General features: G+C 36.2%; 1 protein-coding gene across 4 annotated transcripts in view; it reads left to right on the top strand.

Annotated features, from left to right (window-relative positions):
* Window positions 1-15,762, top strand: part of LOC115210385 (protein O-mannosyl-transferase TMTC4) — a 144,932-nt gene that overhangs the window by 103,140 nt on the left and 26,030 nt on the right. For all 4 annotated transcript variants that reach the window (XM_036502458.1, XM_029778958.2, XM_029778957.2 and 1 more), the window contains 4 exons: window positions 101-190; window positions 2,141-2,302; window positions 6,948-7,150; window positions 10,132-10,309. In XM_036502458.1, coding sequence (XP_036358351.1) covers window positions 101-190; window positions 2,141-2,302; window positions 6,948-7,150; window positions 10,132-10,309 — 633 coding nt within the window. The remainder of the gene's footprint in view (window positions 1-100; window positions 191-2,140; window positions 2,303-6,947; window positions 7,151-10,131; window positions 10,310-15,762) is intronic.

The raw sequence follows: 15,762 nt of genomic DNA, 5'->3' as shown, positions 1-15,762 counted from the left end.
TACTTCATAACTGTTTTTGTTACAGACCCAACCATCCATCTATTGATTGCTGGATGATTTCATTTTCATTACTTGTTTCCTCTTATTTTTTTGCATTCAGGGTATCTGCAGTGCCTATGATATCATAATTGTATGCCGTATTGATCCTCTACATTTCATATCATTAATAAAGAACCAGAAAATACCAAACGTAAGTTTTTAAAAGCAGAGAATATGATTTATTTTTGAATTATAGACATCTTGTTTTATACCATTCCTACTTATTTTATATCTTATTTTGGAAAACAGGACTGTATCTGCCTTTGTATGATTCAAGTTTTACGTTTTAGACCAAATAATATATATGTATGTATGTAATGGGTAGAGGCACGTGACTTAGTGGTTAGGGTGTTAGCATCATGATTGTAAGATTGTGGTTTCGATTCCTGGACCAGGCGACGCGTTGTGTTCTTGAGCAAAGCACTTCATTTCATGTTGCTCCTGTCCACTCAGCCGCAGAAATGAGTAACGCTGTGATGGACTGGCATGCCATCCAGCTGGGGAACACATACGCCATAGAAACCGGGCCCATGAGCCTGGCTAGGCTTTAAAAGGGTGCATTTATTAAATTTTATTTATGTATGTAATGGAGGTGCATTGCTTAGTGGTTAGGGTGTTAGACTTATGACCATAACATTGTGGTTTCAATTCCTAGACCAGGTGATGTGTTGTGTTCTTGAGCAAAACATTTCATTTCATGCTGCTCCAGTCTGCTCAGCTGGTAAAAATGAGTAAAACTACAACAAGCCAGCGTCTTGTCCAGGGAGGAATATATACACCAGAAAATCAACGAAACTAGTCCTATGCTCCTTAAAGAGTAATGTGGACTAACCATGTATGTATGTGTATGTGCTTTTGTTTGTGTGTGTGTGTGCCTGAAGGTAGTTTATAAGTTTGGAAAATGAGCATCCTCAGTATAAAGTAATACATTGTGTATATTATTATTACAGCTTTACAAGCGTCTGGGGATTATTTAATTGTTCTTTCATTCAGGAGATTAATATGAAACCATTTAGTAACACCTTCGTTGTATTTGGTTCTTAATTCATAATACTTTATTAATAACATACATAAATCAATTATTTGTCTTGAATACACATCACATTACAATGTTAAATTTGTGTGTATATACACAAATTGCTTGTAAGCTTCTAATTTCATGGTTAAAAGTTGGTGAGTGTCTCTGGCATTGTATCATAGCTATTTGGTCTACAACAGATTCCTGGTTTGATTCCTGGGAGTGACTTTGTCCGCTTTTACTGTGTTATTGGGATTTTACTCCATATATTATGATGAGCTGTCAATTATTGTTACTTTTGCATTTAAGCAACTTCAGGAAAATACTTATATATAAATAACAAATATATAAGTATATAGTGAAATTGCATGGCTCAGTGGTATATGTATATAGTGAAGTTGCATGCCTCAGGCCCACAATCATGAGGTAGTGAGTTTGATCCGCAGACTGGGCTATGTTGTGTTCTTGAGCAAGACACTTTATTTCACATTGCTCCAGTTCATTCAGCTGCAGAAATGAGTTGCAACATCACTGGTGCCAAGCTGTATCAGCCTTTCTTTTGGTGGCACGGAGAGGGGAGGCTGGTATGCATGGTCAACTGTTGGTCTTCCATAAACAACCTTGCCTGGACTTGTGCCTCAGAGGGTAACTTTCTAAGTGCAATCCCATGGTCATTCATGACCAAGGCTTGTCTTTACTTATATAGATCTATATATAAAATCAAATGAATAAAAATGCACGATGGATAAGTGTCAACTCATTACAGCTGTTTCTCACATAACTTTTAATGAAAAATGAGAGCATGACATCATTATAAAAGATTGTAATCATCAGATGAGAACGTAAATTTTACGGAACGAAGGGTATCCCAGGAATGCAGCAGAGGTGTGTCTGTTGAGGCTGAGCTATGAAAAGGGAAATGACCAACAATATTAGTCATTAAAATGTAGCTATTGAGAGAGTATTATATGATATCTAAGGTCAGTACTCCGGGAGAGGAGTCTGTTAGTCTAGAACCTTTTGATATATATAGATATATATATATATATATTTGTATATGTGTTAATTAATATATAATTTCAGAAAGTGCCTTGTTGGGGGAAGTCTTTACTTCTACGACACCTCATATTGATAGTTTCTGGAATTCTGTTATTGGCTCTTCGATGGAAGCTGATGGGATTCAAACCTCCAACGTTTCAGATTGTTGATAATCCACATTCATTTGTCTCAAGTTTTTACCTCAGAGTAAGTCATAATTTATTCTCAAATTTATTTATAGTTTCCTTTTTTTTTTGTTTTTGCTTTTGTTTCTTTTTTTTGTTTTTTTGCATGTAATCTGGTAGTAAAGTGCACCAATGCTGGGTATTAAGGAAAAAAAAAAACTCCTGGATCTTTAATCTTTTATCTTTTGCTTGTTTCAATCATTAGACTGCAGCCAAGGTGGTTCATCAATTTGAAGAATTCTAGTTGAATGAATTGACTTCAGCACTTACTTGTTTTAAAGCCTGGTACTTATTCTAATAACCTCTTCCACTGAATCACTAAGTTATAGGGACATAAACACACCAACACTGGTTATCTAGCGGTGGTGGGGACAGAGATACACTCACACACACACACACGCGCACACATAAAATGTTTAAAAGCATAAACTACACTCTGTGTTATTGTACATAACTATGTATGTATAGGCCCTGGAGTGGATGTGTGGTAAGTAGCTTGCTTACCAACCACATGGTTCCAGGTTCAGTCCCACTGTGTGGCACTTTGGGCAGGTGTCTTCTACTATAGCTTTGGGCCGACCAAAGCCTTGTGAGTGGATTTGGTAGATGGAAACTGAAAGAAGCCCGTTGTATATATTTGTGTATATATATATATATATATGTATGTGTGTGTATATGTTTGTGTGCCAGTGTTTGTCCCCCAACATAGCTTGACAACCGATGCGGGTGTGTTTACTTAGCAGTTCAGCAAAAGAGACCGATAGAATAAGTAATAGGCTTATAAAAAATAAGTCCTGGGGTCGATTTGTTCGATTAAAGGCGGTGCTGCAGCATGGCCACAGTCAAATGACTGAAACAAGTAAAAGAGTATGTCAACAAAAATAGTCACATCACCTATACAAAATGTATGTATGCGTGTGTGTGTGTAGGTACAGGATTATACTTAAACCGGTTGTATGTTTGCAATAAATTTTCATGTGTCAATACAACTAAGTAGAGAACATCACATTAGCTGATCGTCGGTATGACATATAAATAAAACTAGTTTTAAATAACTTGATAAACTTGTGAAGTGTTGTCTCCGTGTTGCAGAGAATGAGAAATCTTATAAAGGCAGAGAAAGCTTTAAGAATAATAATGTGTGTTTGTGTAGCGGTGAGGTAGATGGATATTCAGATAGTCTAAGGCAAATAAAGCATAATTCTATTACTTTCTACACAGATTTACAAATGGGATTATGGAGTTATGTACTTTGCTCATGAGCAGATTGTATAACTATTTGTGTGAAAACCCTTAATACTGAATTCATGACCTCTATAGAATGGAGTCTGATACATTGAACCAATGATCTTTAAACCTTTTGTTTTTGTTCTTTCTTTTTTTTCGTTTAGAGCCAGCTCAGTAATTGGTTCCCAAAATGGTAACCTTATAAATATCTATGCTTCAGAGATTGCCATTTAAAATCTGGATCTCAAAGAATATCTGTTGAAATGTCTGCAAATTTCTATGACCTCTCTAATAGCATGTTCCTACACCCTTCACAGCTGTTGAAGAACTGCAGCTGTAGCTATACAGTATTAAATAGATGAATAAATACCAAATCAAACAGGGTGCTAAAAGTGCTTTATGTTATTTTTTTAATGATGAAAATAATTAGATGTATGTTTCTCTTTCCCTTATATGTGTGTGTGTGTGTGTGTGTGTGTGTGTGTGTGTGAGAGAGAGATATGATACAGATGTCTATTTAATACACTGGGGATATATCTGTTTGCATTATGTGAGAGGTAGGGGGAAACACAAGACATCACTTGCTCAAGTTTGGTTTGAGTAATAAAAAATATCCGTCAAATGTAAATAATGTACATAATTCATCTCTTTAATATTGAACTGGAATAAAAAATGGGTTTCATTCCTACTTTGTGGCTGGCTGAGTAAGAGGTGCATCCATAATTGTTCTAATAAAAATATATAGTTTCCTATCTCCACAAGCATAAAATATTTAGATAGAGAGAGAAGAGAGATAAAAACCTTTACTATTTACACTGCATAACATATTATGTAATTATATGAATATGTATCTATATATATATATATGTGTGTGTATTTGTGTATATATTACATATAATAAATATATAATTATGTGTAATAATATATATATATATATATGTATTTATATTTAGTTTTTGTTTATTTTATGGTAAACAGTGATTATATTGCCAATCCATGGTTTAATTCAATTGGCCTCTTTGTTCAACTGTACATTAGAAAGAAGTTATTTAAATACTATAAATTCTGATTGTTGCATCTTCATGTGATCATTGAATCAACAGTCATTTATCATGGATCAGGAGGATCTTTGTCAGGAATTTCAAAAAAGACCCACTTTGATGTATGATAAATAACGGTTGACTTCAATAAGCACATGAAAATGCACTGATCAGAATTTACTGTGTGTGTGTGTGTGTGTGCGTGTGTTTTTTTCTTTCTCAGTCTGCTGATCTATACATTTGACCAAAAGGTCAATTGAATGAAATTTGGAAATGCTTCCCCTGTTTATGTTACACATGAATAAACATAGTAATATATATCATATCATAAATACATACAATATTCATAAGTATGTATAATATCTCTATGATATAAAAATATTATATCTAATAATATAATAGTTGTATATATCTGTCTTTATAATACAGATGTCTGTATAATACAACGATTATATAAAATTAAATATTTATATAATATGCTACACACACACACACACACACACATCAAATGCTAAGTCACATTTCTCTTTTATCATTTGTTGCCTCCTGTCTGTCACACTAGATGAATATGGAATGAGAAAGCAGTGGCTATGCTGAGTGAGATGGAAGAAAGAAACTATTATTAAGGGGGATAGTGAGAGAGAGAGAGAGAGAGAGAGAGAGAGAGAGAGAGAGAGAGAAAATAACCAGTAAACAAATCAGGAAGTCAAGAGAACTGACAAAAGGAAACTTCAGAAGAATGCAGAGCTTGGTTGGAAGCAGAAAGATAAAGCATTAAGAGTAGTCAGACATAAATACTGTCACCAATGTGTCTTTCCTTCTGTCCATCACTGAGCATTCTGAGAACAAACTTTTCACAAATTTGGCACATATTCAGATCTTCATGACTAATTCTCTGCACAGTCGCCACACCAACTTGAAAGTGTATGCTTATTGTCTTTATAAACGCGCAATGGTCTTCATCCAAAAAATTACAAATTTTCTCAACCAGCTCTGATGTTCTGATTGTCCTTCACACGCATCACATCATCTGTTACCCACTCTCTACTGTTCTTGAACCTCTTGTGCCAGTGAAAAACAGACGCTTGGCTCACATAAGTTAATTCATAAGCAGTATGGAGCATTTCATATGTTTATGAAGCATTTTTGCCCAGTTAACAGAAAACTTTATTGCAGAGTAAACCTCTAAATTGTCTTCATACCCTGACTGCATTGTACAAACTAGTTAGCTATGACCAGCAGGGTTTAGAAGAGTGTGTTCAAAATGCTGTCATCTCCTTCAAACTGGAATAAAAAAAGAAAAAAAAGGTGGCATGTCAGTTAATTAAGTATACAGAAATGACAAACTAAAATTACAATAATTTAACCCTTTAGAATTTAAATCCACCATATCTGGCCCAAATATTTTACTTGTTTTATGTTCGAACATAAATTCGACCTCTCACACCTGCCCTACAATGTTATTCTTATGATAAACAACCATATCATTTAGATCTCAAAACTACAAGGTAATGCATCATTAATTCAAAACAATGTGAATGAATACACATTACATTTGACAGAAAAATCTGAATGGTAAAGGGCTAGGACATTTATAACTGTCTCTCCTAAAAAGTCTCAAAACTTCTGGAATGCACCTCATATGAAAATTCATTGAAATAAACTAATGGCAATTTGTAAAATTAATACTTTTAGAAATTCACAACAAATTAAGTGATTATACGTGAGATATATTTAATCTCTATAATATATTGCATGAAAGATTACAACAAGCACCATGCTAACAACTCTTGTATCTCTGCTACTGGCAAAATCTTTCTTTTGTGTCTGCCTGTCTAGTAATGTCACTGTATTTCTTATCCACCCTTTGTTTACATTTGGTACACAGCACAGAATTCCTACCAACTCCTTTTCTGTATATTGAGCAAAGCCACTTCTTTGATTTATAGCAGGACCTTATCTTTTTAACTTTTACTTAAAAATTTTGTCTTTCCTAAGTTTACTTTGAGGCCTCTTAATTCTGGATGTTGCTTCCTAGTTTGGAATTTCTTCTATTTCTTTGGCGCAATCACCTATGAGAACTAAATCATCAACATACAGCCGTTCCCACTGGCAACAAGTCTTAAACTACTCTGTTACAACCTGGAGAACTATAACATATTAGAGAGAACTAAGAACTGAGCCTTGGTGGACGTCTACCTGCATGTTATATTCCTTACTGAAACCATATCTTCTGACAGCATCTCTTTCTTTATGGCTTGCATGCCTTGTAATGAAACATTTATGTAATGTAATAATTATGTGCACAATAAAATGTTCAGTCTTTTTAATTACAATATAATAATTATATATATACATACATACATACTCAAGCAATTTCTTTGTTTTCTTCCTTTCTAGTCCATCAACTACAGTTACTTGTATGCTCTCAATGTATGGTTATTGTTAAACCCATGGTGGCTTTGTTTTGATTGGTCAATGGGATGTATTCCTACAATCGAATCCTTCCTTGATCCAAGATGTGTTCTTGTCTTACTCTTTTGGGTAGGATTTTGCGCATTCTTACATGTTTCTGTTACTTGTAGTCCAGGACACCAGAAGAGGTAATTATTTATTGAACTTATTCATATTTTCACTTATCTATCATTTGTTACAAACTGAAAAATGCAAGATATTCTTTTAACATTTCATTATCTTCTCCATAATTTATTTTGGCTCTTGATGCAAATTGGTTCTTACATCAACACATCACCACTAAATGAACTGGCACAAATCATAAAACCTATCCATAGAATATATATAAAGACTCCCTTTGGTCATGAATGACCATGGGATTGCACCTAAAAAGTTCCACTCTGAGGCACAAGTCTGGGCAAGTTTGTTTATGGAAGACCAGCAGTCGCCCATGCATTCCAGCCTCTCTCCATAGCACCAAAGTTATCCAAGAGAAAAGCAAAGGCCGATACAGCTTGGCACCAGTGATATCACAACTCATTTCTGCAGCTGAGTGAACTGGAGCAACGTGAGATAAAGTGTTTTACTCAAGAAGACAACACAGAGCCCTGTCCAGGAATTGAACTCACTACCTCATGATTGTGAGCCCAACGCTCTAACCACTGAGCCGTATATCTCAAAAGGAAGCACACTCTAAAACATTAGAGCAATAACATATTTAGAAAGTAGTTTATTAATCCCAATCAGAGAGTGACCATTGATATCACACTTAGCTAAGCGCTTTGTGGGTGCGAAACCAGTGGTCACCCTCTGACTGGCCATAACAAACAACCTTTTAAATATATACATATATATGTTGGTATGTATGCCTGTATGTATATGATGGTGGGGTGATGATAACTCCTATTCATCAGGCCCCCAGTTTGCGGATAGGGGAATGAGCTGTAGATATACAGGTTAGCTGCGATACTCAATAAGCAGTTTGACTGACACTGCAATTGTCTATAGGACCTGCAACCATTGACAAGAAATTAGCAATCAAAAGACGCTATAAATAAGCAAGCTCAACCAGACGATGCTGCTGATGATGATGATATAATTCAAGAGATAGATATGAGAGAGAATGGGGGAGGGGAGAATCTTTTATGTCGTGATTATAGTACATAAATATGAAAGCTTACATATATCTATTGATCTATCTAGGTCGTCCCTCAGGATGCCCCACTTATACATAATTGGTTGATGTAGTTGTGATCTTCATCATCATCATCATCCTTTAGAATTATGTGTCTGTAGAATGTATATATGTATATATATAGGTGTAGGAGTGGCTGTGTGGTAAGTAGCTTGCTTACGAACCACATGGTTCTGGGTTCAGTCCCACTGCGTGGCACAGTAGATTTGGTAGATAGAAACTGAAAGAAGCCTGTTGTATATATATATGTTTGTGAGTCTGTATCCCCCACCCCTAACATCGCTTGACAACCGATGCTGGTGTGTTTACATCCCTGTAACTTAGCGGTTCAGCAAAAGAGACCGATAGAATAAGTATTAGGCTTACAAAGAATAAGTCTTGGGGTCAATTTGCTTGGCTAAAGGCGGTGCTCCAGCATGGCCACAGTCAAATGACTGAAACACGTAAAAGAGTAAAAAAAGTTATATACACATATATTTGATTTCATGGTACTTAGTCACCTATTTTTCCTGATTGTCACTGTGACTTTTCTGATTGTCACCCCGCCCCAGCTTTCTTAGGTGTCATTGTACCTCAACTTCCTTGGTTGTCACCTTCATAATCTGGGTTTCTCATTAATATCATATATCAGACAAAGGTGGTAACAGTTCAGTTACTAAGACAACACTTTCCCTCTTGGCGCTACCTGCTGTACAGGCCACTGGACAAGGTAGAAGCAGGGTTTATATACTGTGATGCATAATCCGGAATTGTCACTCTCTCTCTCTCCACATATGTATATATGTGTGTGTGTGTATATGTATATATGAGTGTTTATATATATATATATATATATATATATATATCATCAGCATCATCATCATCACCATTTAATGTATGTTGTCTATGCTGGCATGGGTTGGTTGGTTTGACTCTGCTGGCAGGCTGGAAGGCTGTACCAGATTCCACTCTTATTTGGCATGGTTTTCTATGGCTGGATGCCCTTCCTTACGGCAACCACTCCAACAGTGTAATGGGTGCTTTTACGTGCCACCAGCATGGGTGCCATTTGTGTGACCCCAGGGTGTGTTTACATGCTATCAGCAAGGGTGTCAATTTGCATGACGCTGGTATCTGTCATGACTGCGATTTTGCTTGGTTTGATGGGTCTTCTTCTCAAGCACAACATAATGCCAAAGGTCTTAGTCATTGCCTCTGTGAGGACCAACACTTGAAAGGAACTCAGCCACCTTGCTTCCATGAGGTCCAGTGCTTGAAAGGAACTCAGCCAATTTGCCTCCGTGAGGCCCAGTGCTCGAAAGGAACTCAGCAACCTTGCCTCCATGTGGCCCAGCACTTGAAAGGAACTCAGCCGCCTTGATCCGTGAGGCCCAACACTCGAAAGGAACTCATATATATATATATGCATATATATACATTTTTTTATCGTATATCTCTTACTTATTTCAGTCATTAGACTGTGGCCATGCGGGAGCACTGCCTTGAAACATTTTAGTCCACCGAATCAACCCCAGTACTTATTTGTTTTTTAAAATCTGCTGCTTATTCTATTAGACTCTTTTGCTAAACCGCTAAGTTGCGGGAACATAAACACACCAATACGGGTTATTATCAAGCAGTGGGAGAACAAACACACACACAACACACACACACACACACACACATTATACATATGATAGGCTTCTTTCAGTTTCCATCTTCCAAATCCATTCCCAAAGCTTTGGTCAGCTTGAGATGCCATTCAGCGGGACTGAACCAAGAGCCATGTGGCTGGGAAGCAAATTTTACCACACAGCCACACCTATATTTGCATGTATTTATAAGTTTCACTGTACCAAAAGACTGCTTTGTTCATCTCCCCTTTGTTTATCATCATTCGTTTATTTATTTACATTTTATTTTTAACTCTTTCTCTCATTTCTATTTCATTGGCAGGCTGCTTCTTTTATCCATTGCATTTCTACTCATACCATTCCTTCCGGCCAGTAATCTGTTCTTTCGTGTTGGTTTTGTAATAGCTGAACGCATCCTGTACTTGCCCAGTGTTGGCTACTGTATGTTATTTGTGATTGGGCTCCAGCAGTTTTGTCAGCACAATGTCTTTTCTAAAAAGGTAAATATGTCACTCAAAATCTTTTACATTTTTATTTCCTTTTAAAAAATTTTTTTGCATACAAGCATTAGGCATGGCTGTGTGGTAAGAAGTTTGCTTCCTAACCATTTGGTTTCAGGTTCTGTCCCACTACATGACACCTTGGGTAAGTGTCTATGTTCTATAGCCTCGGACCAACCAAAACCATGTGAGTGGATTTAGTAGACAGAAACTGAAAAGAAGCCCTTAATATATATGTTGTGACACTCCATTGGTTATGACGACGAGGGTTCCAGTTGATCCGATCAATGGAACAGAATGCTCGTGAAATTAATGTGCAAGTGGCTGAGCACTCCACAGTCACGTGAACCCTTAACATAGTTCTCGGGGAGATTCAGCATGACACAGTATGACAAGGCTGGCCCTTTGAAATACAGGTACAACAGAAACAGGAAGAAAGAGTGAGAGAAAGTTGCAGTGAAAGAGTACAGCAGGGTTCGCCACCACCCCCTGCTGGAGCCTTGTGGAGCTTTAGGTGTTTTCGCTCAATAATCATTCACAACGCCCAGTCTGGGAATTGTAACCACGATCCATCAAAGTCATCTTTACTTTTCATCCTTTCAGGGTTACTCTCCCTTTTTACTCTTTTTTTACTCTTTTACTTGTTTCAGTCATTTAACTGTAGCCATGCTGAAACACCGCCTCTAGTCGGGCAAATCGATCCCAGGACTTATTCTTTGTAAGCCTAGTACTTATTCTATTTGTCACTTTTGCCGAACCGCTAAGTTACGGGGATGTAAACACACCAGCATCAGTTGTCAAGCGATGTTGGGGGGACAAACACAGACACACACACACAGACACACATGTATATATATATATATATATATATATATATATATATATATATACACGACTTGCTTCTTTTCAGTTTCTGTCTACCAAATCCATTCAGAAGGCTTTGGTCGGCCTGAGGCTATAATAGAAGACACATGCCCAAGGTACCACACAGTGGGACAGAACCCAGAACCATGTGGTTGGTAAGCAAGCTACTTACCACACAGCCACTCCTGCACCTTGATGAAATAAGTACCAGTTGTGCGCTAGTGTCAATGTAATCAGCTAGCCCCCATTTAAATTTCATGGATTATTACATTAATTTGTTGTATAAGCTGGTTAATTGCTAATAAAAAGATATGTTGAAAATATTTATTATATAAAGATTAGTTAGATATCGGCATAGACAATGGCTGAAATGCTGTTTTGTGCACACCTGTTTATGATAAGAAAATACATATTTCCTGCATAGGTGTAGGAAGTAATCATGCTTGTAACAGACAATGGAAGACTCGGGTGGAAGAAGGTAGATTTGATCTGTAAACATTGGTCCTCAGAAGAAATATTGCCAAACCAGGCGATCATCTCCATCATTTATTGTCTGTGTTCCATGCTAGCATGGATTGGGTGGCTTATAAGACCTGATGAGTCAGAGGATTGTACCAAGCTCCTTGCCTGCTTTGGCATGGTTCCTGTGCTTAGAAGCTCTTCCTAATGCCAACCAGTTCACAAATTGTTTTGAGTACTTTTTCATGCCACCACCGCCAGTGTGGTTGCCAAGTTACTTGCAAGACAGAAAAAAAAAAAACAGGGGGGAAAACGAAAAGAATCAAAAGCCCCCTTTGACCAAGTGGCAAGCAGTGGGGGTATTTGAGAGTGGAAGGTGGCTTTATATTAGGTGTTGAGAGGCCAAAGTATGATAGAGAGACAAATACAGGGGTCTTGTGTCTTACTGTAGAGGAGATACATGTCTACCCCACATTATATGAGATGGATGGAGTAGCTGAGAAGGAAATAAAGTTGGTAGTGATGGAGCACCAGAGCAAACACTCAAAGTATTAGGTGAGAATATGAGAGGATGCAGATGGTGGTGGTGGCGGTGGCAGTGGCGGCAGTGGTGGTGGTGGTGTGTGTGTGTGTGTACAAGCACTTGAAGTTTGATGGTTGTTTTTAAACTGTATAAATAAACTGAAGTCAGTTACAGATTGACACTGTATAAAAGAAAAGTATTATAAAGCATCTACCTGACATTAATCTTATAAAGCTTTTAAGGTTTAGCTGTCAGCTTCATTGAGTATTCAGAAAATATTTAATTGCAGTTACATGTACCAAAGCAAAATTGTTGTTGTTGCTGTTGTAGTTATTGAGACATTTAAAGACTTAACATAGAACACTAGATTGCTTTCAGTGCTCAGCAGAGAGAGAGAGAGAGAGAGAAGTGTCTTTGATATTTCTATAAAAACAAAAACAGATCAAGGCAGCCTCAGTAAATTCAAATTCTCAGGATTCCATTAATTATCAACAGGATGTTGTTCATTTTAGATATTTTAAGAAGTTCAATGATAAGTTGCAACAAAATCTATACAAGCTCGAACGGATCATTAAAAGAAGTTATCAAGTTGAATGTAAACTGTCAGATGAAAACTAGAATAAAGACCTAACAAGTGAGACTCTACATGGCCATTTGACATGGCAGATATAGTAGCTAAATCTCCATCAAATTACATCCACCATTTTGAAAAAAAGAAAAAAGAACACTGAATAATTTAGTCTCAGATATTTTATTTTTGAAAACAACACTGTTCATGGTTGAAACAATGAAATGAAATTTATTAATTCTAGAAGAACTCAGAGTCTGAAACAGTATTCTAATACTCTATAAGAGCTTGTTACTAATGAATTGGCTTTTATATTCTTTACGTATTGGCTGAAAAAAAAAAGCTGTAAAGTATTAAATCCAAAGATGTGTTATTGCAGAGAAGCTCATCATCATCATTATATTCATTTTACATCCACTTTCCATGCTAGACTGGGGTTGGACAGGCCATGGTCTGAGTTTTTATTCAGTTACTGCACTCTTAGATAGGCCAGAAGGCCATGTCTAATTTGTATGTTTAATTTGTATTTCCTTTCTATCAGCAGTCACTTTACAAAATATGAAAGATGCTTGCTGTACCTTAGTTTCCCAAGCAATCACCTATCTAAGTACTAAATAAGCTTGATGTTTTTTGACATGATATGGCCATAAACAAAATGAAAGATACAGCACTTAAGTTTCCGAAGCAGTAATCTATCTAAGAACTGTCTGGGCTTGACATTGTTTAACTTGAAAGGGAAATTTCACAAGACAGTCAGTCGCCTGCTGACACTTGTTGACGCTACATCGAAGAGGCCAGGGAACAGAAAAAAGAAGACATGTGCCCAACACCAGAGCTGAAGACACCTCTGAAAGGTGGGGTCCTACCACATCAAACCAGTAGAGGAGTAGGGGCCGAAACCGGACGTGGTTCCTCCTGATGATGTCTTGTGCTAACTGGATCCTATAAAGGAGCTGTTTTGGTAGCAGACCACGAAACACGGTTAAAATTCTAGTGGTTGGGTGAGAAGAAGCATTTTCTATGTGATAGTGGCCTTCAACCATATCCAACCAAAATATTCTACCAGCTTTATGTTCAAACTGACCAGATCTGATCTTTCCAATGTCATTCTGATAAAACAGTCATATCACTGAAATATTGAAGCTATGAGATAATGCATGATTAATTTAAAACAATGTGAATGAATGAGCATAACCTCTGACAGAATAATCTGAATGCAAAGGCGTTAAACAATAAAGGTGGACAGATTCCCCAATGAGAATTGAAACTAGGCAACTGTGATAAGCCACTACATCAAGGAGACACTATCTATAATATATTTTGTTGTTTAACCCTTTAGCATTCATGTTGCTCTTTATCAAATGTAACACTTATTTATTTAAGAGAGCAAAGTGTACGTACGCTGCTATATATATACATAAAATTCAAAATGGGTCAAGAACGCAAAACATCTGGACAGCTAGGTGATACAAAAAGGGACAACAAAACATCCAGATTGACGATACAAAGAAAACAAGGACAGGTCATTTGAAGCTCTCTATCCTCAGTCAAGCACCAGATTATCCTCATAATTTCAGCTGATTATTCTTGAGATTGCTCCAATCTGGCCAACCCCAAGGAAAAACTCAGCTAAGAGCATTAGATTCCTTGGAAGAAAGCAACAAATGTATACAAAAACAAGGACAGAAAAATGTGCATTGTTTTGAATGAATGATGCCTTATCTTTTGGCTTCAAGATGTTGATGATATGATTGTTTATTTTTACAAAGACATTGTAGCACAGATAGGCTGAATCTGGCTGTTTTGACATAAAACAGGTAGAATATCTGTGCCAGATATGGCCTGTTTAAATGCTAATGAGTTAATAATAACCACTTGTAGGTTGCCTGGGGCAGTTGTAGAGGTTACTCCAGTTTCTCCTCCTCCACTCCTCTCCACATTTAACATGACAGGATACATATATAAAGTACTGGCCATAAGAATACATACAGCCTGTTTTAGATTTGCCCCTGTTAGATACATAATTGAATTAAAAGTAAAATAATGAGTTTATTGTATAGTGTGCAGATGTACCTCAAATCATCAGAAAAGGGTTAAACAAGGAACAGAAAGCAGCACTAAGCTAAGTAAAGAGAGAGAGCAATGAAAGCCAAAAGTACATGCATAGTACACGGAATAAAACACAAAAATAGCAGTTAGACACTGCTTTCATTTTTTAAGTGTATCTCTACAGATTTTCTATAGAATTTAAAGCTACCACTAACAGTTACGACATTTTGTGTATGAATACATCTATGTAACTAATGCAGTACTGGCTCTAAATTCCATAAAAAATCTGTAGAGATACACAAAAATAAAAAAATGAAAGCAACACACTGCTAACACAAAAGGACACAATATTGACTTTAAGAATCTCACATATATATATAATAGTATTTTATAAGCTTAAAGCTTATAAAATATTATTATTATTTACAAAATTATAAAAAACCAATGCTGCTTAACAAAAACCTTTGCAGTAAAAGCATATATATATATATATATATATATATATATATATATATATATATATATAATATATATATATATAATAGTATTTAAGCTAAAGCTTATAAAATACTATTATTATTATTTACAGAATTGTAAAAATCAATGCTGACTAACAAAAACCATATATATATATATATACATACATATATATATATATATACATACATATATATATATATATATATATATCTGTTACACATGCATGAAGGTTTTACAATGGTGTCTGAAGAAGCAAAAGAGAAGGTTATCTTTTCTTTCCTCAGATACTGCACCAATTTTGCTGAGGATCTCTGTGACTAAATATCTGCATATCACAAGTGAGAAATTGTGGAATGAAAGTGACAACAGGTACTAAACAAACAAACACACACAAGCATGTACGTATATATATATATATATAAACGATGATGATGATGATGATGATGATGATATATATATGGAAGTACATGTGTGTATGTGTCTATGAATGTACATATATGTGTCCAAATA

The sequence above is a fragment of the Octopus sinensis genome, linkage group LG4 (assembly GCF_006345805.1).
Source record: "Octopus sinensis linkage group LG4, ASM634580v1, whole genome shotgun sequence".
In the NCBI taxonomy this organism is placed as follows: Eukaryota; Metazoa; Mollusca; class Cephalopoda; order Octopoda; family Octopodidae; genus Octopus; species Octopus sinensis.
This window is presented reverse-complemented; position numbering and strand designations above follow the sequence as displayed.